Here is a 22,539-nt window from a genome sequence, read left to right on the forward strand (position 1 = left end):
CCACACAAAAAAAAAGCCCCTTACCATCTCTTGGACAGTAACTGCAATGGCCTTTGCTGTCTTCACCATGGTAGTCTGGTAGTCCACAAAGGCACCCTCTGGTTCATCTGCTGGTCCATCCTCCATCTTGTTCATGGCCTTCGTGATGGAATCCACCATGCCGCCGACTGCCCCTGCAGCACTTGCGGCCTCGCCGAGGGTGGCGGCCAGGTCGTCCACGGCCTCTTTCATCATCTGCACTGACTCGTCCAGGGCTTCTTGGGTGTGGGCTGCCTGTGAGTTTGCACAATCCACATGAAGACACATTTAGCATTTAGCGACGAAACTGGACTGACCTGCTTATTCATCAAGCTGTTACAAAATAAGCTGTTCTCATAAGGTACTCATATGTTTTCATAATGGCTGATGAAGACACAGTTACACAACATGAGTATCCGGGTGTTAACTTAATTTAACCTGATATTCGGTGAGAGACTAGGGGGCCGGTGTTACCTTAGGGTTGCCTCCGGCTTCTTTGGCCGTGTAGAGCATCTGCAGCGCAGATTCAGTCAGGGTCTTGGTCTGGTCCAGCACGTTCATCTGCTGCTGGCTGTTGAGGATCTTAGAGGCCATGCCGACGGAGGACATGACGAGTGCCTCAAAGTAGCTGACCATCTGGGACACCTGGGAAGACGAATGCAAGACCCGGTGGACAAGGTGAGATGAGCTTTTATTCACCTAGACCAGTGTTTCCCAATTCTGTCTTAGGGGACCCACACATGGCCCACGTTTTTGCTTCCTCCCAGCTCCCGGCCAGATAGTCCACATTTTTGCTGTGGGAGCCGAGAGGGAGCAAAAATGTGAACTATCTGCGGGTCCCCGAGGACAGGATTTGGAAATGCTGCTCTTTGGGAAATTATCTTGCTGACTTGAGTGCCCCATGAATGCAATGAACTTGAACCTAAAAAGTGTCTGGTTATATTGCAAAGTCTTATAAGAATGATTCCGTGCAAATGCTTAAAGATCCTTGATATTCCAACCTTGTGTCCCAGTTGCGAGGCCTCTGAGCGAGCAGCGATAGCCACAGGTTCGATCAGATTGCTGATCTCATGCACGGAAGCTGCCATCTGCTCGTGGAGTGCCTTTTGGAGAAAGGAGAACATCACTTGAAGACTCCCTTCTTCATCACACCCACACAGCTCACGCTGAACCAATTCCCACTCATCCTGACAGGATTCATATATTCTAATGAATTTGTAAATCAGCCACATGGGCAGGAGGGCCTTCTGCTGTTTGCAGTGCATCTTAAACTCCCACCCATCCAGCTCATGAAGGTACTTAGAAGGTACCTCCTGAGAAATGTCTTCTCTAGGAGTGAGCTGTTGGCTGATGGCAGCCAGGGACGCCTGGTCCACATCACGGATACAGTTGTTGAGGACTTCAATGGCCTCGTCACACTCCCTCTGCCCAGGAGCCTTATCTCTGCAAAGGAGATGGTCACCAAAGTGTCATAATGTTCAGTCAATTCACAGTTTGGGGCATATTTGGAAATCTTGTTATTAACAAAAAAAATATGGATTTCATATTCAATACTGGAAGTCATGTGCTGGCTTTCAAACACCAGTATGCTATCAAGCTTCTTGTATTTGCAGGCTGAATATAATGCAATTATAATGATTTGGACTATCTGAGGGCTGACAAACCTCATGTTGGTTATGAGCTTCTTGATGGAGTCCGACACAGTTCTGGAGTGGCCCGCCAGCACGGACCACTTGGGCGGGTCTTTGGGGTTGACTGCCAAGGAGCGGGCGGTCTGGATCAGGCCCGTGGAGCTCTCCAGCATGGTCTGAGCTGCGTGCAGGATGGGCTCCATCGCCGCCAGACCCTGTGCATGACACATGAACCTCTGGATTAACAGTGGAGACCCAATACAGGATGAGGCTTTTGTAAACCCAGGATAAACCTACTGCCTATTCTAAACAATCCATCAGTGTTTACCTTTATGTTGTGTCACTCCTTGTTTTTTGCACGTATGTATATATGTAGCACCATGGTCTATGAACCACATTTTCTGTCACTGCATGCAGTGAACTGAATACGGCTGATGTGACTTAAAGCATATTTTGTTACCATTATATTTTCTTTTTGCATTAATCTGTTATTTTTTTTGACTTTGTAGGTCTCCAGCTGTAAATACTCTGAATGCACACTCTTTTAAACCTGATCTTTATCTGATTCTGCCTACTGATGCTCTCTGTGCACTGGGTCATACCTCTGGGCTTATCTGGGCAGGGATGCTGGCGAACTCGGGGTTAGAGGCGAAGGCAGTGAGGTTGTCCACGGCCTCGATCAGGGGCCCCGTGGCCGCCCTGCACTTCTCGCGATTCTCCTGGTTAAATGCTCCGTCCAGGGCCTGGCAAAGCAACGCCATTTTGCAGCAGGAACTTAAACACCAAACGCTGCATCACGTAGGGTAGAAAAACGACACGGGATAAAATCCAGCCGGCCACTCACCTTGATAGACTTGACGAGATTAGCCGTGCTGTTAGCCACCTCCTTGGCGGACTGGACAAACTGTCGCTTAGCAACAGGATTGGATGTTTTCGAGGAGGCGAGGCGGCAGGCATTGCAGAGGGCCGATGTGTGTTTGGCAACAATAGTGGCGGCGGAAAGAACCTGAGGAGCAGAGATGTGTTGTTACAAAAAAAAAAACAATCAGATAAATAGCACTGACCACATCATCACGGAACATAGAGATCAGGGAAATTCAAGCTCCTGCCAGCACACCCAGCCATCAGATTCCCTCCCTGTTCTATCACCTCAAGAACCACCTGCTCTACTACCTTACAGCACCCAGCATCTCCTGAATTCTCTTATTGTAGCATTTTATCTATTGAATTGAGTTGTTCATTGATTCATGTTATGTTTGAAAGGCGGTGTGTAGCTCTTACGCCATTCATGCTTACTATTAACTACTATTATTAAAGACTACACAGTCTTTCACTGGAAGCTCGGCCTAGCTGCACTAGCTGTAATGGGCTACTTGCCTTGCTTGAATGTTGCTTTGGACAGAATGGCCTGCTAAACAAATACATTTAAATGTAAACGTAAGCATCTATTATGGGTCATAACTACCGAGAAGAGAAGAGCCTCATATTTTTTCTGCCTCAACAGTCATTCGCAACCATGAAAACCTTCTCAGAATTAAGTTTCCATAAAAATTATACAACACGGACACATAGTTTCTGATAATGCATTTCTGGTGAAGTTTAGTGATATTTTTCCTGGGGGGGGGAGTAAGGTATTTAAAGTTTCTTGGATGTTTTGTGTATTCAAGACCTAGCTGTAAAACAGTAACATAGCCAGATATTAGCAAGAAGAACTCAGCTTCTGCTATAGCATGAATTGTCAATGTGGTGCGTTTGCCCCCAGCACTCGTCGACCACAGGAGGCTTACCTGTGACTGCGTACAGGCCGGGTCCACCAGGTTCTGGCAGGCCATCTGAATGGCCTGGTTGGCTCGGGCGAACTGGGCTGGATCCACCAGCCCCTTCTGGCCCGCGTGGCTGTTGGGGTCCGAGACGCCGACCAAGTAGGCGGCCTGTTGGTGATCAAGGCAGGGTTACTTAAATGCCACCATGAAGATGGAAGACCTAAACAGCAACAAGTGTGACTGGGATGCTTGATGAGGACTGGTCCTAAGACGTCACCAATGTTCCACTGCAGGCTACTGGATATAAACGTGTCCAGCCAGCCAGTGTACTCCCACTGCATACCTCAAATATGGAAATACTGACTTATTTATCGACTCTTCACATTACCACCTGTCACTTTTCAGCAAATTGTACATCATTTATGGACATCTATGATTGTTTGATGTTTAGTCTCTTTATATTCACGACCCGTTTCTCAGTCTTGGAGGTCGGCGACCAAGCATTTCACTGCACAGTGTACCGAGTACAACTTTGAATGACTGGATATTTCCTCATGTCACTAAAACAACATGGCTCACAACCGGAAAGTTTTAAAAACATAATAAACAGAATATTATGATTGACTTTCTGTACACTGAGTCTCCAGCCTTTTAATACTTTGTTTGAATGTGAAGATAAGCGTGGGTGTGACTGCCAGTCTAGAATGCATCTTCGTTATAAAAGCTGAGACTTAAGACATCTTAATTATAATCTGCTGCATGACTAACGCGGCTTTGTGGAAACACGTGCAAATATGGTGTGGAGACAGCTCGAGGAGGACCATCTGCTGGAAGTGAGGACAGGACTCTGACTAAACACTCTAGAACTCAGGCGCTGGAGAAATTCTCGCGGCCGCTGATCTCGACTCGCGGTGTCAGCGAGATTAAAATCGAGCGTGCAGACATACAGATGGAAGACAGCCGCTCGGAGCGGGGCCGGTCCAGTCTGGGTTACCTGAGAAGCAGCTTCGGTGAGCCCACACAGGGCTTTGGAAGCAGAACTGACTGAGTCCCCAAACTCTGGCAGGTTGCTGCTCTTGGCATTGTGGGAAATTCCCGCCATGGCTTCTCCCAACACCTGAAGATGGACAAAAGTCATCACACACACAACAGCCACCCGCTCATCTGAAGTTTCCATACATGAGCTTAAAACTAAAGAAACTCCCTTAAAACTAAAGAAACTCCCTCATGCCTTCTAATATAACAGCCCACTGTCAACATAATTACAATAATAAAATGCCTTTGTGCCAACGCTGGGCATGCAGTGTTAGTATCTGTTACAAAAACAGACTGTCAGATAAAGGACTTGAAATCGATCTTATAGTTTAAGAGAAACAGATTAATTACAGAATGCTCTCTGTCACTATAAAGTACCTTGGAATTCTCCATGACGCTGTCGATGCAGTCGAAGTAGGACATGTCGTTGACTGCCTCAGTTGGGTTCTCCAGCATCCCTCTGACAGTCTGAAAGGAGACAGCAGCTCGCTTACAGGTACAGAGAGAGGAGAGCGTCCCCCGTCTATCACAGGACCTGCTCCTCCATGCGCTCACTCCCTCCAGGCAGCAAAATATTTCCCACTTGACCGCAAGGTAGCAGAACCCACCAATTAGACTCCAAATCTTGTAACTGGAGCCACGGTCATAAATAATTCACTTTATCTCCACCCACTACCTGTATTCAGCGGTTGTCATATATGAAGATATTCTTTCCCCTCCAACCACAGCAAAAGTGTCTCAAAACAATGAAATAATCCCATACCCTGTAAGTCGATGTCGCACTTTATTCTGCTGGGTCGATAAAGTGAGTCACTCAAATAATAAAATATACAATAATTATAACTTTACAATGCACCAGATATCAGCAGTGCAGAGTACACCAATCAGGAGTCTCGGTTTCTGATTTTGTTTTTAAACCCCTGATGCTGCGATACGAAGCTTCTCCCCGTAACTTCAGCCCCGAACGGAACACCAGGATCCCTGACTGCAGCGTGGAAAGAGCTGAAATACCATTAAACAGCCCCTCCTCCCCTGATAGCCCCCACCCTGAGGGAAACAGCAGCAAGTGGGTACCTCCAGCTCCCTGAGCGCGTTGTCACACTCCTTCTGTCCGGGGGCTTGCTGAGTGCACATGGTGATGAGCTGGTTGATGCTGTCAGTGACAGCGCTGTGTACACGCACACGCACACACACACACGCGTGCGCACACACATACACATGGAGAGAGGGGCAGAGAGAGAGCGAGCGAGGGAGAGAGAGGGAACAGGAATGTCAGAGCGGTACAGGGAGGGAGAGGAAGCGCTAGCCGGTGCTAATCGCAGCTCGCCCACGCAGCACGGCAACTCGGCATTCTGGGAGCTCGCTGCCCGGGCCGTTTCGCTCGCACGCCGATGCCTGGAGCAGGACATGGGAACCCTGAGAACCGTGCCCCCCCCCGCCCCCTGCTCCTGCACCCCACATGGTACCCTGGCAACAGTGTGTTAATGGGTTTGTCTGCCACTGCACAGACACTCCCACTTTTTATACAAGCCGAATCTCTCCGTTACGCAACGGCGGCGGATTCCCACACGCCGCCCAGCTCCGGAATACGGAGGGGAGTGGGGGGGGTTATGTAATATATGCTAATTTAGCGAGCGGAGTGTCTCCCCCCAGCGCGGCGGACAGGGTCCGTGTGTCAGACGCAGAGCCGCTCTCACCGCCACGCTCCCCCCGTTCTGCGCCCACCCCCCCGGATTGATGTGTCTCGGCTGAGATCGACTACGCTTCATCATAACAATGATACTAAAACTCCACTAACCATTTGTACGAGTATGAGTACAGGAATGTAGGAATCTTTGGTTTTCACAAATCCTCTATACTCACAAATCTTGCCATACTACAGCTTTTCTCTTTTAAATTATTTTATTTTACCAGATGAAATTTTTTTTTGAAAAAGCAGAGTCAGCCGGTCCCTGGAAAAATTCGGGGTTTGGGGGATTTAGGGCCTTGCTCAAGGGCCCAACGGTGCAACCACTCCGCTAACCCTGGGATCTGAACCAGCGACCTGCTGTCACAGGTACAGCATCCTAACCTACTGAGCCCTACATATTGAGCTGCCAGTGAAGCTTGGGGTCAGAGCGCAGGGTCAGCCGTTTCATGCCATAGCGGTGGTGTTTACCGCCACTCAAACCGCGCGTCTGATACAGTCACTGCATTATGAGCCAGGGGGCCTTTAAGTGAACTCTTGAGTAGGACCCAGAACCAACAAACCTGCCCTTATCACCACATTAGTAATCATCCCATGTTTACCCGACGCGTTGTGTATGATTGTACAAGGATTACAAACAGACTCTTAGACAAAGTGAGTCGCAATAAGGCGCCTAAAGAGAGGACGCGCTTGTTGATGATGTAAACGTGGCAGAAGGCCCTGGAGCCTTACCGAGCTGCGGCTGCCAGCTGGTTCTTCAGGTTGGGGGCGTTGGGGTCAGTGGACAAGGCCTTGGCTGCCAGGAGGAGTTTGCTGGATGACATGGAGATGGTCTTGAGATTGGTGACGACTTGAGCCTGGTCTTCCTTGGACTTCAGAGAGAGAAGAAAATTAAGCAAATCTGAAAGGTTGACGATGCAGCATGAACATCGGCGATGATGCAGCACTGATGGTCTCCTAATGACACGGTCCAGCCTCATGTAGCGTATTTCACATGCAGTACCTGCGACTGGCCGGCCATATCAACGCCAGCCTCCAGGAACTCGCTGAAGCCTTTGCCGAACTTGCCGGTGGCCCGGGCCAGGTCCTGGGTTGTGCCACGGGAGGCCTGTACCAGCTCGTTGGCGGACTGGTTCAGGTTGACAGCGGCCTGGTTCAGGTTGCCCTGCGCCTCCTGGAAGCTCTTCCCACTCGCCGGGAACTGAGATGGTGGGGGAGGACAGGTTCCTCGTTAAGTTTTTACCTCGAGTTGTCATCTCTCTTACAGGACAAAAGCTGATTAGCATAGCAGAGGCAGGCAGCTGTAGGTACTCTCACAGCTCTGGTACGGTAAAGTACCGCAATTATGTTATTGTGACACCTGTCCTTGAGGGACCTTGATGGCAATTATAAAAACAGACCTCACTGTGATTGCAAATGCACCACTGCCAGGGGTAATTCTAGGGTTTCACCCTTAGGGGTCGCCAAGTTAGTTATTTATTACTGCGGCATTTCCCCAGGGTCCTAGTGTTCTACCACAAGTCTAAAGTGCCCCTATTAATGGCTCAAGTCAGCCAGTCTTCGGATGGTAACTCACGCTATGCATTCAGAGAGATTCAATCAAAATCAAGTTCACAGATTTTAGGCTCCACCCACCGAATCAGCCAGGAGCTTCTTGCTGGCCTCCCCGACCGTCCTGATGGCGTTGTCCACATCCCGCTGTCCGGGCAAGCAGTTCACACTTCTGTTCAGGGCCTGGGAAACGGCCTTCGCCACCTAAAAGCACATGCCAGGCTCTTAAAGGGGAAGGTCCACCCACTCCCTTTTAAATGCAGGAATTCAGCACTCTGGCCAGCAACAAACCGACGCTCATCAAGATGAAACAGGGTGAAAGTTGTCAAGAAAGGGGGTGTTTTGGGACATCCTGAAACTGATCAGGAGCCGAAGTTGTAGGAGAGAACAGCAGGGTCCCAACTTCCTGTATGACAAGTGATACCTTCTTCCCCTCACCCCCCCCCCCCCCCCACACACACACACACACAGTCAGCAAGCCACTCACTCTCTGCCCCAAAAGCACATTCACATCTTCCCACTGTCAGCTCTGATACAGCAGTAGCTTCAGCTCTCAAGCTTTCGAAAGCAGACAAATAGATGTGGAAAAAAAGACCTGATGCAATTCTTTTCTTTCACATTGAAATTAGCAGTTTTTTATGCAAAGAATAAACTTGGTAAGCTTTACTCTATAGTAAAAATAATGAGAGAATCACAGATTTCCACCTGAAATTTAAAGACAACCATAAGAAGCATTGGCGCCCTCTAGTGCCAGATGGTGGTAACTGACCTGGGCCAGCCTCTGCTGGCTGTCAGGGTCGCCAGGCTTGGCGATGGCCCTCTTGGTCTCCTCGATGAGGTTGGCTGACTTGTCCATGACGTCGCTGGCGCAGTCCAGCATGGCGTTGCGAGCCTGGGGGTCGGCGGTGTTGGCGGCCACGCCACGGGCAGCCGAGGCCAGCGAGCGCAGGGCCTGAGCCACGTCGCGTGCCGCCATGCCTGAGGGAGGAACGTGATGTGTGACGTCACAGGCAGAGGGCAGCACACAGCATCCTGCGATCATAAGCCCACCTGACGGAACCCATGTGAACTAGGAGCGTAACGGTACTTTAATTCGTAACCGAAAATTTTCAGTACAGGTGTTTCGGTTCGGTACGCGTATGTACCTAACAAATGCGGAAACTTTGTGCGTTTGTGTGTTTCCCATGAGTGTGTGTTTTTGTGTACCGTTACACCCATAATGTCAATGTTTCATAGAAGCAGCCAATGAAATTTAACACCTCACACCGGTGCATGTGTGAGTCTGTGCATGTGGGGGTGTGGCACAAGGGCCCGGTATTTACCGGTGTAATTCTCGTTGCCCTGGGTGGCCTCGCTCAGCAGCTGGGCAATGGCAGAGCTGACAGCCTTTGTGCTGGTGCCCAGGTCCTGGGAACACTTCTCCAGCTGAGGCGGCGGGAGAGAGGAAGCCACGTCATTCCAGGGAAAAACCACGTGGAATTCAGATCCAGGAAAGAGGACCCCCACCAGCAGCATGCAGCCAACTGGCGTTTTCAAAGCAACCATGATAAGAAAGAACATCCCGTCCGGCCGAGATTCCAAAAAACACTTTGGGGAAACTCCTGTTGGGGCATCGAATGTTAAACAAAGCAGATAACCAGGCAAAAGTCAAGCTTGGGACAGAGCCGATTTTCAGCTGTCAAAAGCTGAGCTGGGCTATCGGTGACAGTCAGTGACTGCTGGTCGCACCAGTGTGTGCAGCATGGTGGGATTGGGTCTGTCCCCATCTGCACTGTTTTGGTAGATTTAGCTTGTTGAAATGGCATCTGAGCTAATTGGTGAAACCGAGTTCTCTGAGTGGGCTGTTTGTCTACCATCACCTCCAGCCGCACCGCTGCAAAAATGAAAACTAGGTGAGAACAAAGGCCGGGTGTGCGAGCTTGCAGATCGAATCGCACACGCTCCTCGCCCCTGCATCGCTCTCGAAAGCGGGTCTGTGTGCCTGCCCACGCAAAGGGCTTGTGGTTGGGGCCAGGTGTGCTTCGGGGGGAGGGGGGGAGGTAAAAGGGCATCGCTTGCAGGTGTGGGCGCCGCTGTTCTCACCGTCTCCCCGGGCAGTGGGCGGAGCCTCCCCTCCGCGGCCGAAGCCTTGGCCTCCTGCATGTCCCTCTCCAGGCCACGCACCACGGTGAGGGCGCTGTCGATCTCCAGGGGGCCACAGGCTTCCTGTGCCTGAGGGGGGGCGGGGGGGGGGGACAGGAAATGAGGAGTGTGGCTCGAGTTCACACAGCAGGGTCTTCTAGCACATGCGCTATTTTGATAAGCCTGCCTGGGAACAAGATGACGGGTCTGAGTGAGTCTGCAGCTACCCGCAAGGTTACTATCTGACTACGATCACGTCGGCTGCTTTGAACGACGCATGTTTACTCTTTCGGTGGTCATTCTTATGTGTGTTTGCTTTGACTCTTCTTTCACAAATGAAAACTAGAATGAGTCTGGCTTGTCGACCCACTGTTTCAAAATTCATCACCTTCATAATGATAAAGTAATAACAAAGGCAGTCTGCAAAGACGCCCCAGCCAGACAGGAGGGAGTGTTCCCTCTTCACGGCGTTAATGTACAAAACCACAGGCCACCATTTACTCCAGTATTAAAGTTATCCCAGCAGACACGAATCCACGTGTCCCCGGCTTCCCGAGCGGACGAGTTCAGGCACCCATGCCTGGGGGGCGGGGCCTCACGCCTGGGGGGCGGGGCCTCACCCTCTGGGCGGCGGTACGCAGCTCCCCGAGGGCGTTGGCCAGGTTCTTGGCGCACTGGCTGAGCTGCATGGCGGATGCCTGGTCACTGATGGTTGGCACGGTGGCCTTGGCGGCTGTCACCATCTTCGCTCCAGGCTGGGGGGGAGGGGACAGATAATCTGTTACTATGATGCACGGCATTTCAGCCTCAACCATAAATGCTAAAATTGTTAAATATTATATTAAATGTTAATTATATAAAATAGAAGCTTGCTGTCTAGTATCAGCTGCCCTGTATGGAGCAGGGGCTCAGACCACCTGTGTGCCCATCCCCACCTGTAGAAAGTTCTGGCTTGCTCCGATGAGGGCCAGCTGGGCGCTGGGGCTGTCCGGCTGCGACTGGCTGCCTCGTACCCCCTGGACCAGCATGGGGATCTGGTCTGCGACCACCTGCCGTGCACACAGCAGACGTGTCACACTGCGCCCACTTCCCCAACTGCACTCTAGGGGTCACTGCAGGACCCGGTTTCCCCTAAGCCTCCCCAGGCCTCCAAATAAAGCCCGTCGACCTCACCATACAGGTGACGCCCGCAAGGCAACACCAAACAACCTGTCAGTCAAACAACTTTTTCAAGAACAAATATTCAGCACACTGCATAATGAAATTGATTTGTCTTCTGTGATGTGCAACTGTGATCATCCGCAGACCATACAAGGAAGTGAAACAGAAGCAATATGAAAGATATGACTGTGCACACACAGACGTAGACACACACAGACGCATGCATTTGGTTCCCACAATGTAGTAACTACAACCCCCCAACACACACGCACACACACACAAGCTCTATAAAATCACAACTACAAAAAATTTTCTGGGGGAAAAGAATCAAATAAGGAAGAAAATATTCCGTAAATAAGGAAGGATTCCGGGCTGTGTGGGAGGAGAGACCTCGGGGAGACTTGGGTGGGGGTAGAGCATAGCCTGGACTGCCCTCTCTCTCACTCTCTCTCTCGCTCACCTTGCAGCTCTGCACCAGCTGCTGCTGCGCAGCTGGGTTCTTGTTAGATGAGGCCGCATGCTGTGCTGCTGCAATGGTCTGCGTGGCTGCGGCAGCCGCCTGCTTGGCTGCATTCTGCGGGGAAAATGAGAGACTGCCTTTGAGGGGGGGGGGTATTACCCTGGGGTGGTGGTTAGTGAGCGTACTGTGGGAGAACTTAATCACCAGGACCTGTTCAGGTTAAGGTGCTTAACCAACCAACCATCCAACTAACCAACAAGGCAACCAAGCAACCCTCCGGTACCAGAGCCTAACATGAGATCTCGCAGGAGTAACTAAATCAAATTTAACAAACTAGACACACATGCATTGAAAGGTGTTTAGCAGTAAATTCTCTTTATTTTTACCTGTGAAATGATGACCATTTCTGTCCCGTGAGTGGGGAGAAAGGCTCTGAACAGAATACTAGCTATTAAAATATGCCCTCTGGATTCTTGGATGATTAATTTCCTTGTTATTTCAAATAATTATAATCATTATTCAAACTGCCTCTCAGCAGCCAAAAAGCCTCAAAACTGATTTGATAATGTCTTTCTAACCCTTGTGTATGTCAGATTCAACATTAAAAGTACAGCAAGAGTTGATCGAATTAACGCACAAATCCATCGAAGTTTTTTTGTAACACGTTGCATTGTTGTCTATTTATTTAGCAGACACTTTTATCCGAAGTGGCGTATAACTGAGGAAAGCTTGAGGTCAGACAGCAGAGTCAGCCGATGTCCCGGGAGCAGTTTGAATTAAGGGCCATAATCAAGGGCCCAATGGTGATATGTCACAGGATTAGAACCAACAACCTTCTGGATACAGACAAAGCTCTAACTTGCTGTGCTACACACTGCACGTACACACTGCACGTACAATATCAAGATGAAGAGAGTCACGCTCTTTCTGTTTAACTTCATCCCAGACTGACTGCTTGGGCTCTCTAATCAACAGGACACTGCTCTGCATGCACAAGAAAGAGAAAAGGACGCAAGGCTGTAGGGTCTGAAAAACGCATTTCAGCCTCCGCACGGCCACCAGCTATAGAAACGAACAAAGCAGAGGGGCTCCAGCATTTACAAACTCCCTCCCCGCTGGCAGCCAGCGAGGCTCGTTCGCATATTGGACGTTCCTGACGACAGCCCAGAAGGTCATGTCCGGAAGAGTCCATCCCCTCCGTTTCCCGGATCTGCTCTCAGGACCGCTTGTTGGCCCGAATGTGAAGTAGGGAACTCAGACAAAACACATGGCCCAAATTCGAAGCAACAAGCTAAGCTAAGGCACATCGGGTCCTTCAGGCACTGGAAAAGGCAGCCCTGCTTGCAGAGACTTGCCCAGATTCTGTAGTGAATGTTTTGCGCTCTAGGCATCTGCTGGTCTGTGACTCTGCATTACCACATCTTGATTTCACACTGCGAGCTGACGCCCAGCTCCTCTCTGCCATGACACGACTTGTCCCATCTGCAGGCAGCCGCCTCATCCCCGAGGCACTCCCCCCCCCCCCCCCCGAACATCCCAGCAGCGGTGACGACAGGGAGGTTCGCACCTCCAGCTTGTTGACCAGCCTCTTCTTGATCGCATTCTGCGCTGCGGCGTTGGTGGCCATACGCAGGCCTTCTGCCGCCTCCCGCAACTTCTGCTGCTGCTCCTCGCTGTCAGGGTTGGCAGCTGCGCCCTTTAAGCAAGGAAATGGGCGGAGTCAGAACGCACCTAAAAACACTGACAGCGGTTCAAGCGGATGCTGCTCCAGGCTGGTGACATCATCGGCATGGAGCCACGGTTACACATGGGCGTCATGGCAAACCTTGGCGGCTTCCACCATCTTCGCTGTGGCGTCGGCCAGCAGCTTGGCGGCGGAGAGAAGCTTGCGCGAGTTCTCCAGGTCTGACTCCCCCTCGGCGTCGGCCTTGATGGCATTGACCAGGTCAGAGGTGGCCTGAGCGAGGATGCGAGCCTGTCGGACCATCTCACCTGCGCACATGGGGGGGGGGGGGGCATCAGCGGCATGGATTCATGGAGCATCTCGTTCACGTCCTCACGGCCGTCGCAGCGGCGACTCAACTCACCAGCATCACCCATGGAACTGAAGATGTTCTCGGTGACATCCAGGATGCGGTCAGTGGCCTCGCCATGCCGGCCGATGGGCTGCCCCCCGGTGGCGTACTGCTTGATGTGCTGCAGAAGCTCGTTCAGGGCGTGGGTGACGCCGGTGGCGGCCACGCCCACCTGCTTCAGCAGCTGCTCGTCGCTGGTGGCAGCTTGCGATGCCTCCACACAGCCCTCCACCGACTTGGCCACCAGCTTCCCTGCCTCAATCAGCTGCTCCTGGCACACAGGCGAGCTGATAGTGGGGGCCACCACCTGGGGGAGGGAGGGGGGGGGGGGTCAATCATTCTCCACTCATCAACAAATAACCCTCCAGAGATCATGTTTTCCAGTAAAGACTATTAACACATTCCTGCTTTTGTAAATAAACTATTAACACATTCCTGCTTACGTTAAATAAAATTAAAATACTGAACCCATTAATATGAATTCCGTGCAGGTGCGAGTTTGGCAATTGGTAAAAATGGAGAATTCATCCGCCCCCACACCCACGTGCAGCTAACGAGGGAGCCCCCATTGGCGGCGCCGGCCGGAGTGGGGGGAGACGTACCCGGGTGCAGGCCACCAGCTGGGAGGTGGAGAGGGCGCACTGGGTGGCGGCGGCGATCACGCGGTTCTGCAGGGCGGAGTCCTCTGCCTTCTGGGCCACGTTCTTGGCTTTGAGCACCAGGGCTGCGGCGGCGTTGGCCACAGCTTTGGCCAGCTGCATCAGCATGTCCTGAGAGATGGAGGGAAGGAGAGGAGAGAGAAGCAGGGAAAGAGGGAGAGAAAAATAGTGAGAAAGGTAGATTGAGTGATAGAGAGAGCGAGCTGGTTAGCAGTTTAAGAGGCTGTGGTGCGACACAGATGGTATTATGTGAATTAGGAGTAGATGCTGCAGATTCTCCCCATGTAGTTCCCCTCAACACCATGAGATTTTAGGAAGTGGTTCATTGCCCCCCCCCCCAAATGTAGGTCTCACTGGATCTCAGTAGACAGATCAAAATTAAATGGATCGTCTTTTAATGATCATCTATTAAGGTACAGCTCAACGGAAGTGAACATGTAGACCTCATAAGCAAGCAAGGTCTAATCAGAAGGTCTATAGAGACATCGATAGTAAGTAGTTGGGTGGCAATCGGATATATGGACGGCAGGATTATCAGGGTGAATGATGACAATCGCAGGGGAGCCCCTCTGCTGGGCAGCGCCACCTTCACCCACGTGGTCACTAAGGCATGGGGCTTGGCTATGGCTGCCCGACGTGATTCTCAAAGCCGAATAGGACGTCTTAAAGGATCAGATTGAATGTGGAGTCATTCATTTTTCCAATTCCAGGAAACATTCAAGAAGGATCTTAAAAAGGGTCTGCTGTAGTTCGAGGTTGAAAATAATTCTTTAATTCTGAAAAAAATCAACAGATCCCCAGGAATAAATATGGAAGTGAAGCACAATTTCCCTTTGTCCTTCAGTGACCACAAAAAACAGAGTATACATACTCTTCAGTTCAAAAAAAGGGAATTTCCATAGATTATCTGCAAATAAGGTGGGGGTTGGGAGCTCCCCCTGCAAGTCAGCATTGTTGGCACCACAAAGCTAAAGTCGTGTCTTCCATTGCCCAAGGAGGACATAGAGGGTCTCCTGGCTGCGTTTGGCAGGGCCAACACAGGGCACTCATTTCAGATGCATGCAGGAAAAGCAGGGTCAGGGAAAAGCCACTTCCCTTAAGAAAAACAAAAAAAACCAAAAACGCCCCCACATTCTGTGCTCAGCCCTCTAAATTCCTCAGATGCCTGAACATTTCTGTTCATCTCTGGGGATTCACACTTTGTTCCCATAATAATATGTTTACTCCCCCTGCAACATAAATTACCAAAAAAAAAGAAAGAAAGAGAACAAGGACACTTTAAGTAGCTTGTTAGCTAAAACCACAGTCCCGAATGTGACATTCTCAAATGTCGTCAACTACAAAAACCACCTCAGTATTTCAATACTTGTAGGCACCCTTAAGCATTATAATATCTAAACTATATTTTCCCTCATCTACTGTAGCACTGCCGTTTCTAATAACTGACTTTCAATAACATGGCTTAAAGGAATCTTCTAGAAGAATCCAAGTCTATCCCCCAGCTAGCTTTTATCTGCTGGATTATAACACCCTCATCTAAAATCTGGGACTCAGCTACAGCTGAGATACAGGGGGAATCCTGAGCTGTGAGCTAACCGCTAGCTGGCTAACAGAAAGATCTGAACAAACTCAGCAAATCCCTACACCACAGGTAAAGTCATATTAGCATTTAATAGTTTACACTTTAACCGAAACAACTCACAGGACTTCCAAAAATGCACAATTGGACGTTTTACAGGAGTAATCCAGGTTAAGTACCACCCCCAAGGGTATAAGCACATGGTTTCTCCTGGGACGTGTGATCACAACCGGACAGACATCTGACTACACTGCTGTTCACGTGATGAACATTCTGACATGACGAAACATGTATAACACAAAATACCAACCATTTAACCCAACCATCCCAGAAAAAGCTGCTATCATCACCTTAAGAACCTTTCATTCCGTTTCTCTTGTATCTAGCACATTGTTTCCCAATCCAGTCCTTGGGGACCCAGAGTCAGTCTACATTTTTGCTCCCTCTCAGCTCCCTACTGGGAGTTGGTGGGAGCAAAAATGTGGACTGTCTATGGGTCCCCGAAGACCGGATTGGGAAATACTGATCTAGCCTTGTAGAAACAGTACTTGAATATTTTACTAAAAATAGTACAAAACAGGGAGTACAAAAGCAATTATTAAAACGGTTCATACATCGCAGTCAAAGGAGAGAAAAAATGCAGAGATATTGAAAACCCAAGTCGCTATATAGAAAACTAAATGCCAGTTAATCGAGAGAAAAGTTTACTTAGCAGAGTACACTAGTCAAAGGTGACTCTTAAGAAAGTCGACTCCACTTACAGTAACAAAATGAATCTGCCAGTTAATGTCCAGGGACATCCGCCCCCAGGCGTCAGGACGAAGGCCGCAGAGTGCTACTATTACTGGCAACAAAAGCTCCATTCATCTACGACCTCTTAAAACATCTCCAGTACCTTTGTGTTGTGGTACGCCAGAGTTCTTCTGCACCAAAAGCTGTGGTCTACTGACATGAGACAATCCAGTGTGCAGAAACTGGATCACACACTAAATTTGAGATGGTTGCTAAGAGTGACTATCACCACTTTACTGGTGTCTAGATAAAACTTATCTGAACTTCTCTTATAAATGACCTGTTCTTCATCATTATTTAGATATACAGGAAGCAGCTTCACAAACTATGCAACTTAGTGCCAAGCAGGATCGTTTGCATCAAGTAATTTCTTGCCAGTGGGAACATCTCCCACTGCTATAAATCAGCTCCTTGCAGGAACAGGGTCTAGTGTGCCGGCCGAAAGGCCACAGGCAGCCGAAACTGCCTCTCACTGGCAAAAGCAACATCAACTGCATCGTGGCTGGAGATGGGTGCTTCTGGGAACGTCATGGGAAGGTGTGTAGTGGACCATGGGGTTTGGGGCTGGACACCACAGAAAGGACAGATGACCACCGTGAACTGAATTACATGTCTTGTTAGGATAGTTCCATTATTGAAGAGACCATTGTTAAAGGGTTTGTTTCTGCACGTCCTCAGGTACTGCAAGACAGGATGTAAATACACTTCCACGCCTTGATCCTCAATGATGTGACATAAATGACACACACAGAAACTCAGCATCCCAATGATTGTTCAACCTGCATCCAATGGTCAGATGCATCCTCCCCCCTCCCACTCTATATTTCCTCGAGTCATTTCCTCGCCTTTAAACCCCCAACCCTCTCCAACCTCACATCACCATACAGCTGGATATTGACGTTCCCTTGCAGAATTCCACCTAATTCACAGTGTTTACCTTGTTTATATATATATATTATATATATATATAATGTATATAAACACACACACACACATCTTTCTTACTTAAAACCACACACGTGTCTCTCTCCTACCTTTTCCTGTGTTTTGGACCCTCAGTCAACAAACCAAATCCTCGCACCTTAAAACAGGAATGTTTTTCCAGCTGGAAGGCGACCATCTTTCTCTCACTTAAGTCTGCTGTTTATCATAAATCTCCAGGTCTCCCTTTCATATGAGAATGGCATTCATCTTATTAGCCATTTTTTTTGGCCAAGATAAAAAAAAATAGTTTTGAAATTTCAGAGTACCTAAGGACATCAGAAACAGACCCCGAGATGAACGGATGGCTGCAATCGAACGCCTGCATCCAGGACAAACCGCCGGGAATGACCTGGACAGGCTGTCTTCCGAGAGCAGCGTGAGTGAAATCTTGATATATTAGTGAATGACGGGAGTTGATCAGATGTAAAATTACTGCTTTGGATCGTCACCCCATTAGTGTGATTGGCTATTGAGAATCATTTGCTGAGCTCAAGGGCTTTGTGTTACCATCACGTGACTAAAAGGGGGGGTCGTCCGTCCCGCACCCCTGAAAGATCCTTTACCTAAAAACTGAACAGTGCAGTCACAAAGAGGACATTGGTTACACAGGTGCTACATTACATCACATGAACAGACCTCCTGAAATCATTATTAAAAGTAAGACTTTCATTTACTCAACTTCTTAAAAGTACTTCCATCAAGACCAGGGTTGGAATGTAATGGAATTTTTGCTACTAGTTGAGTAGTTTCAGTAATAAATGTAGTCTGACATGCATTTTTTTTTTTACTTGCCAATTTTTTATACTCACTCATCTAAATTACTCACCTCAGGCAAGAGGACAAGCCTAATTTCCAGCCCTGGTCAAGACTGCACTCCCCCTCTCTGCATTTCAGTCTTAGCTTCTAATGCCAACAGTCCTGTATCGAGAAAAGCGCCCCCTTCTGGCAGCGAACAGGAGCGGGTGTGCGGCCTACCTGGAACCGGGGGTCTGTGTCGCTCTCGCCTATCTGCTGCAGCAGCTCCCCACTAGCCTGACCCACGTTGCCGGCAGCTTGTAGGAGGTTCTGACGAGGCTGTGGGGAGAAACCGACCAAGACACTGAGCACTGAAGCAGACATCAACCACCCAAGGATCACAGAGCTGCTACGAGACCAGCTTTCATGGCCTTGGAAGAACCAAAATAATAAAAATAATTAAATAAAAATAACCAATCCATCTATGCATCTTCTGCTGTCATGGGGAGTGGCAGCCTTTGCAGCAGTTCTGTCAGTGTTTTTAGTTTGTCACAAGTTTTTTGTCACTGTAGCACAATAAAAGTCATTAATCAGTTCTGCTAGCTTTATCTTTTTCCCCCATCTTCCTCAATTTCCTTCAAGATTAATAAAGCTTTTCGTTTTCTTTCTTCCCTACCTCTATCCATCTCTCTTATCTATCTATCTCTCTATCATCCATCCATCCATTCTGCGCTGTGCCTTAAAGAGAACCAATAAGTTGGTACACACTTTTATTCTGCCAGTGCCATAAGCAAACATTCCTAGTGTAGAGGTCACTCCCTTTGGGACATGCTGGCCAGCCCTAATTGCCGTGTCACTGCTGAGAGCCGCTGTACCTCGCTGCTGGCCGGCTGGGCGGTCTTCAGCATGTCCGACACGGCACAGGCCAAGTTCCTGGCTGCCCCCAGCAGCTGCTGCCCAGTGCCGCCTTCATCCTCCATGAGGGCAGCCAGGAGCTTCACACCCTTGGACATCTCCGTCAGGTTAGAGGAGATGGTGGTGACAGCGCAGCCCACCGCGGTGTAGTCCGTCTCCGCCGGGTCACCTAGGGGGACGACATCGAAGGTTCAGGACAACGGTGACACTGCCATGCTGGCTAAATCTCCTACCAATATAGACTCACGCTTCCTAGCTACCAATTCTGAAAAGTAATCATTATCTTAAAAAAAACAAACAAAAAAAACACAAATTTCTGCAAGCCACAATGTACTATATGCTATTCTGAGCAAAAAAAAAATTAGAAGACTGCAGTTTCAAACTTGCAACGTCAGTAAATTTTAAAATAAGGAAACGGGGAAAAAGTGCACATCACATTCTGCTTCCACCGAGCAGTCAAACAAGACCTGCTGCAACACCTCAAAGCAAATGGGCATCTTATTTGTATTGGTACTTGGAACCTCAGCAGTGCCAAGGAAAAGGGCGGGGTCATGCAGAAGCAGAGGAACTCCATCACCCATCATGTACACTTCCACAATGCAGAGCCACTAAAATCAGCTACAGATATCCTTGACATAGACAGGAGTCAAGGTGCAGAATGAATGATCTAGACCCAGATAAGCAGTTTAATGGCGAGATGTGGTCACCTGCTGTAAGGTTGACCATAGATGCAGTTCCTGCTGTGATGGCGTCCACCTGCGAGTGGATCTCGTGCTTCGACTCGTCCATTTTGTTCTTGCGCCACGCTTGCGAGGCCTAGCGGACAGAGATAGGAGAAAGGCTGCGGTCAACGCTACTCCGTTGCTGTCACGGTGCTGATGTTGTGCTAACTCTTAAAGGGACGGCACTTGGCGTTTGTGGGTGACTCACAGCGTCGGTGCCCAGGGGAGGGAGGGTGTCGAACTCATCCAGGGAGGCCTGGGCCGCCTGGACGGCCTGCATGCTGGAGTTGATGGTGCCCGTCAGGGCCTGCTGAGCAGATGTCTAAAACCCAACGGAAACTAAGGTTACGACCCAGCTGTGATTCTTAACCTTCGGCCTGCCAACGACACAGCAAACATAGCGTCAGAGGTCTCTTTCTGGGGGCCGTGGTCTTACCAGTGGTGGCATGTGGCCCCTGTGCATCTGCCCGCTGGTGATGTGCTGCTTGGCCTGGGGCATGGAGCCCATCTGGAAGCTCTCTGGGCCGACGCCGCCGGACCGCATGATGGCAGGTAAAGCGACAGAGCCAGTCTCTACCTTCCCCACCTTGTTGGACTGCTGCTGGAGGACTGTCGACCTGGCAGCAGTGGGGACAGTGTTAAGACATCTTGATGTACCAGCTGAAGATAATTTGAAAACAAGGTTCCGGTGGGAAGTCCACCTCTCCCAAGAAAATGGAAGACGGAAATATGAGCGTCAGGTCAGTGACGGCGAATTACGAACACGGGTTGCACCGGAATGCGAGGCTCGCACCACGGCATTCATGACTTACTTTTTGGGCGACACAGAATCTTCCAGCATCGTGGATTCCTCATCTCCTTCTAAGCCAAAATGGTCCTTGCTCTTTTTCTGCAACGGGAGATACGGGGGAGGTCAAGACTCTGAACCACAGATGGAGCGACAACGGAGGATTTGCTCTTCACAGATAAACCGCTCCACTAACACGAACCAGAGGTCACGACACACAAACATCAGCAGCATCATCTTCAGCCGCCACGCAGAAAATAAGTGCCAACAGTCTTCACACTTCGGTTTGGAGTTTCTCTCAGATATTAAAGTCCACCATCTGCTGCTTCTTAAATGGATACCACACTGGTGCATGCCATCAACTGCTCAGGTTTACAACTGTATGCAGATATGCAGTAAAAATATGTCTATCATATAAAAAAAAAAAAAAAAAACATAGTAACCCTGAAACAAACCCACCCCCCCATGCATTACCTTCTTAAGGATGATATCGATGTAGCCGGCTATCAGCTGTGCGATCTGCTCCCCCTCAGTCGTCTGGACAGAGTAGTATCCATCTTGGTAATCTCCAAAGTCCTAGGAGAGCATGAACACGTGCCTTTTATAGACATAAGCACAGCATGGATCTTAGAGGCTTCACATACCAGGTAGCCTCTTAACGCATTAGCTTATCTGGGGCCCTATACTGACATCAGCATGGACGCTCAGGTGATGCCGATTTAACAGACCTGCCCTGAAGTTTGCTGGAGCCCTAAGCCTTAGCCCAGGTCAGCCTACACATCAATCCGCCCCAGACCTTACGTGAGAACAGACCTGCCCTGGTTGGGGTCTGTGGCAGGTTTCCTCACTGCCATGTTGAGGCCTGTTCCTCATAACATGTGAGCTCTAATTTTCCCACAGGACATGAATCACTGTCACTCATATGCTTGGAATACCGTACATCAGGCTCATTAGGCCAGATGAACTCATTATTCTGCACACACTCATTACACAGTATTGACTCATTACTCTACATAGACTCATGCTGTATGGACTTCTTACACAGTGAGGACTTGTGACTGCACAGACTCATCGCACTGTATGGACTCATTACGCTGCATGGACTTGTTATGCTGCTGGACTCATTACTTGGATGTACAGACTCAGGGAAAATAAAGAAATGTGATCAAACGTCACTCCTCTGTGCAAGAGTGACTTGGGAAAGGAATAGAGGCGTCATGTGACTAATCAAGTGTGTGTGAGCCCCCAGTTTACCGTATTATATTACAAGGGCTGGGGACAGATAACATAGCAGAACACAGGTGGGCACCGGCGTGTGCCAGCCTACCAGGGTGAAGCTCTTGGGCGAGGCAGCCCAGCGCTTGATGTTGGTCAGGCTCCACTCCTGGATCACTTCCTTGGTCTTCTCATCCACCCGCATCACGCTCTCCTTGGTGATGCCCAGCAGGCGGGGGACCAGTTTGTTCTTGCCTTTCATCTTCTCCTGCGGGGGGGTGGAGCAAGGGGGGTTGGATTAAATAACAAGAAAATGAGACCGCAGCTAGAGGGGGAAAAAAAAATTATGATGGGCAGCTGCGGGATGGGTTCACAGGCTGCAACTGACACTCAACACGTCCCTGCAATGCTACACACATTTTACTGGAACAATAAACTAATAAACTATGGGCAACGTGGTGGATATGAGGGTTGTGGGTTTGAGTCCCGTCCCCTGCTCTGCGTGTTTAGAAAACATGTGGTTTAGGTGTAGCCTGCAATGAGCTGGGATCTCACCCTGGGTGGGGCCGACCTCTGTCAAACGCTCTAATAGATCAGCGGTGGCTAAGTTAATTTAAGTGTTATGTCCTGAATGGAACAATGAGTGAAT

General features: G+C 49.4%; 1 protein-coding gene across 2 annotated transcripts in view; it reads right to left on the minus strand.

Moving 5' to 3' along the window:
• The window catches only part of tln1 (talin 1), a 75,367-nt gene that overhangs the window by 17,206 nt on the left and 35,622 nt on the right, over window positions 1-22,539 (minus strand). For both annotated transcript variants that reach the window (XM_072714811.1, XM_072714812.1), the window contains exons 11-42: window positions 22,003-22,158; window positions 21,150-21,251; window positions 20,701-20,777; window positions 20,325-20,505; window positions 20,097-20,210; window positions 19,874-19,982; window positions 19,127-19,335; window positions 18,492-18,590; window positions 14,105-14,272; window positions 13,515-13,809; window positions 13,253-13,419; window positions 12,995-13,123; window positions 11,428-11,541; window positions 10,742-10,855; window positions 10,427-10,561; window positions 9,768-9,896; window positions 9,008-9,110; window positions 8,455-8,663; window positions 7,770-7,889; window positions 7,138-7,335; window positions 6,867-7,006; window positions 5,522-5,615; window positions 4,826-4,915; window positions 4,407-4,529; window positions 3,437-3,580; window positions 2,494-2,655; window positions 2,252-2,392; window positions 1,683-1,864; window positions 1,329-1,461; window positions 1,020-1,121; window positions 493-663; window positions 25-273 (exon numbers count right to left, since the gene is read on the minus strand). In XM_072714811.1, coding sequence (XP_072570912.1) covers window positions 25-273; window positions 493-663; window positions 1,020-1,121; window positions 1,329-1,461; window positions 1,683-1,864; window positions 2,252-2,392; window positions 2,494-2,655; window positions 3,437-3,580; window positions 4,407-4,529; window positions 4,826-4,915; window positions 5,522-5,615; window positions 6,867-7,006; window positions 7,138-7,335; window positions 7,770-7,889; window positions 8,455-8,663; window positions 9,008-9,110; window positions 9,768-9,896; window positions 10,427-10,561; window positions 10,742-10,855; window positions 11,428-11,541; window positions 12,995-13,123; window positions 13,253-13,419; window positions 13,515-13,809; window positions 14,105-14,272; window positions 18,492-18,590; window positions 19,127-19,335; window positions 19,874-19,982; window positions 20,097-20,210; window positions 20,325-20,505; window positions 20,701-20,777; window positions 21,150-21,251; window positions 22,003-22,158 — 4,659 coding nt within the window. The remainder of the gene's footprint in view (window positions 1-24; window positions 274-492; window positions 664-1,019; window positions 1,122-1,328; window positions 1,462-1,682; window positions 1,865-2,251; window positions 2,393-2,493; window positions 2,656-3,436; window positions 3,581-4,406; window positions 4,530-4,825; window positions 4,916-5,521; window positions 5,616-6,866; window positions 7,007-7,137; window positions 7,336-7,769; window positions 7,890-8,454; window positions 8,664-9,007; window positions 9,111-9,767; window positions 9,897-10,426; window positions 10,562-10,741; window positions 10,856-11,427; window positions 11,542-12,994; window positions 13,124-13,252; window positions 13,420-13,514; window positions 13,810-14,104; window positions 14,273-18,491; window positions 18,591-19,126; window positions 19,336-19,873; window positions 19,983-20,096; window positions 20,211-20,324; window positions 20,506-20,700; window positions 20,778-21,149; window positions 21,252-22,002; window positions 22,159-22,539) is intronic.

The sequence above is a fragment of the Paramormyrops kingsleyae genome, chromosome 7 (genome assembly GCF_048594095.1).
Source record: "Paramormyrops kingsleyae isolate MSU_618 chromosome 7, PKINGS_0.4, whole genome shotgun sequence".
In the NCBI taxonomy this organism is placed as follows: Eukaryota; Metazoa; Chordata; class Actinopteri; order Osteoglossiformes; family Mormyridae; genus Paramormyrops; species Paramormyrops kingsleyae.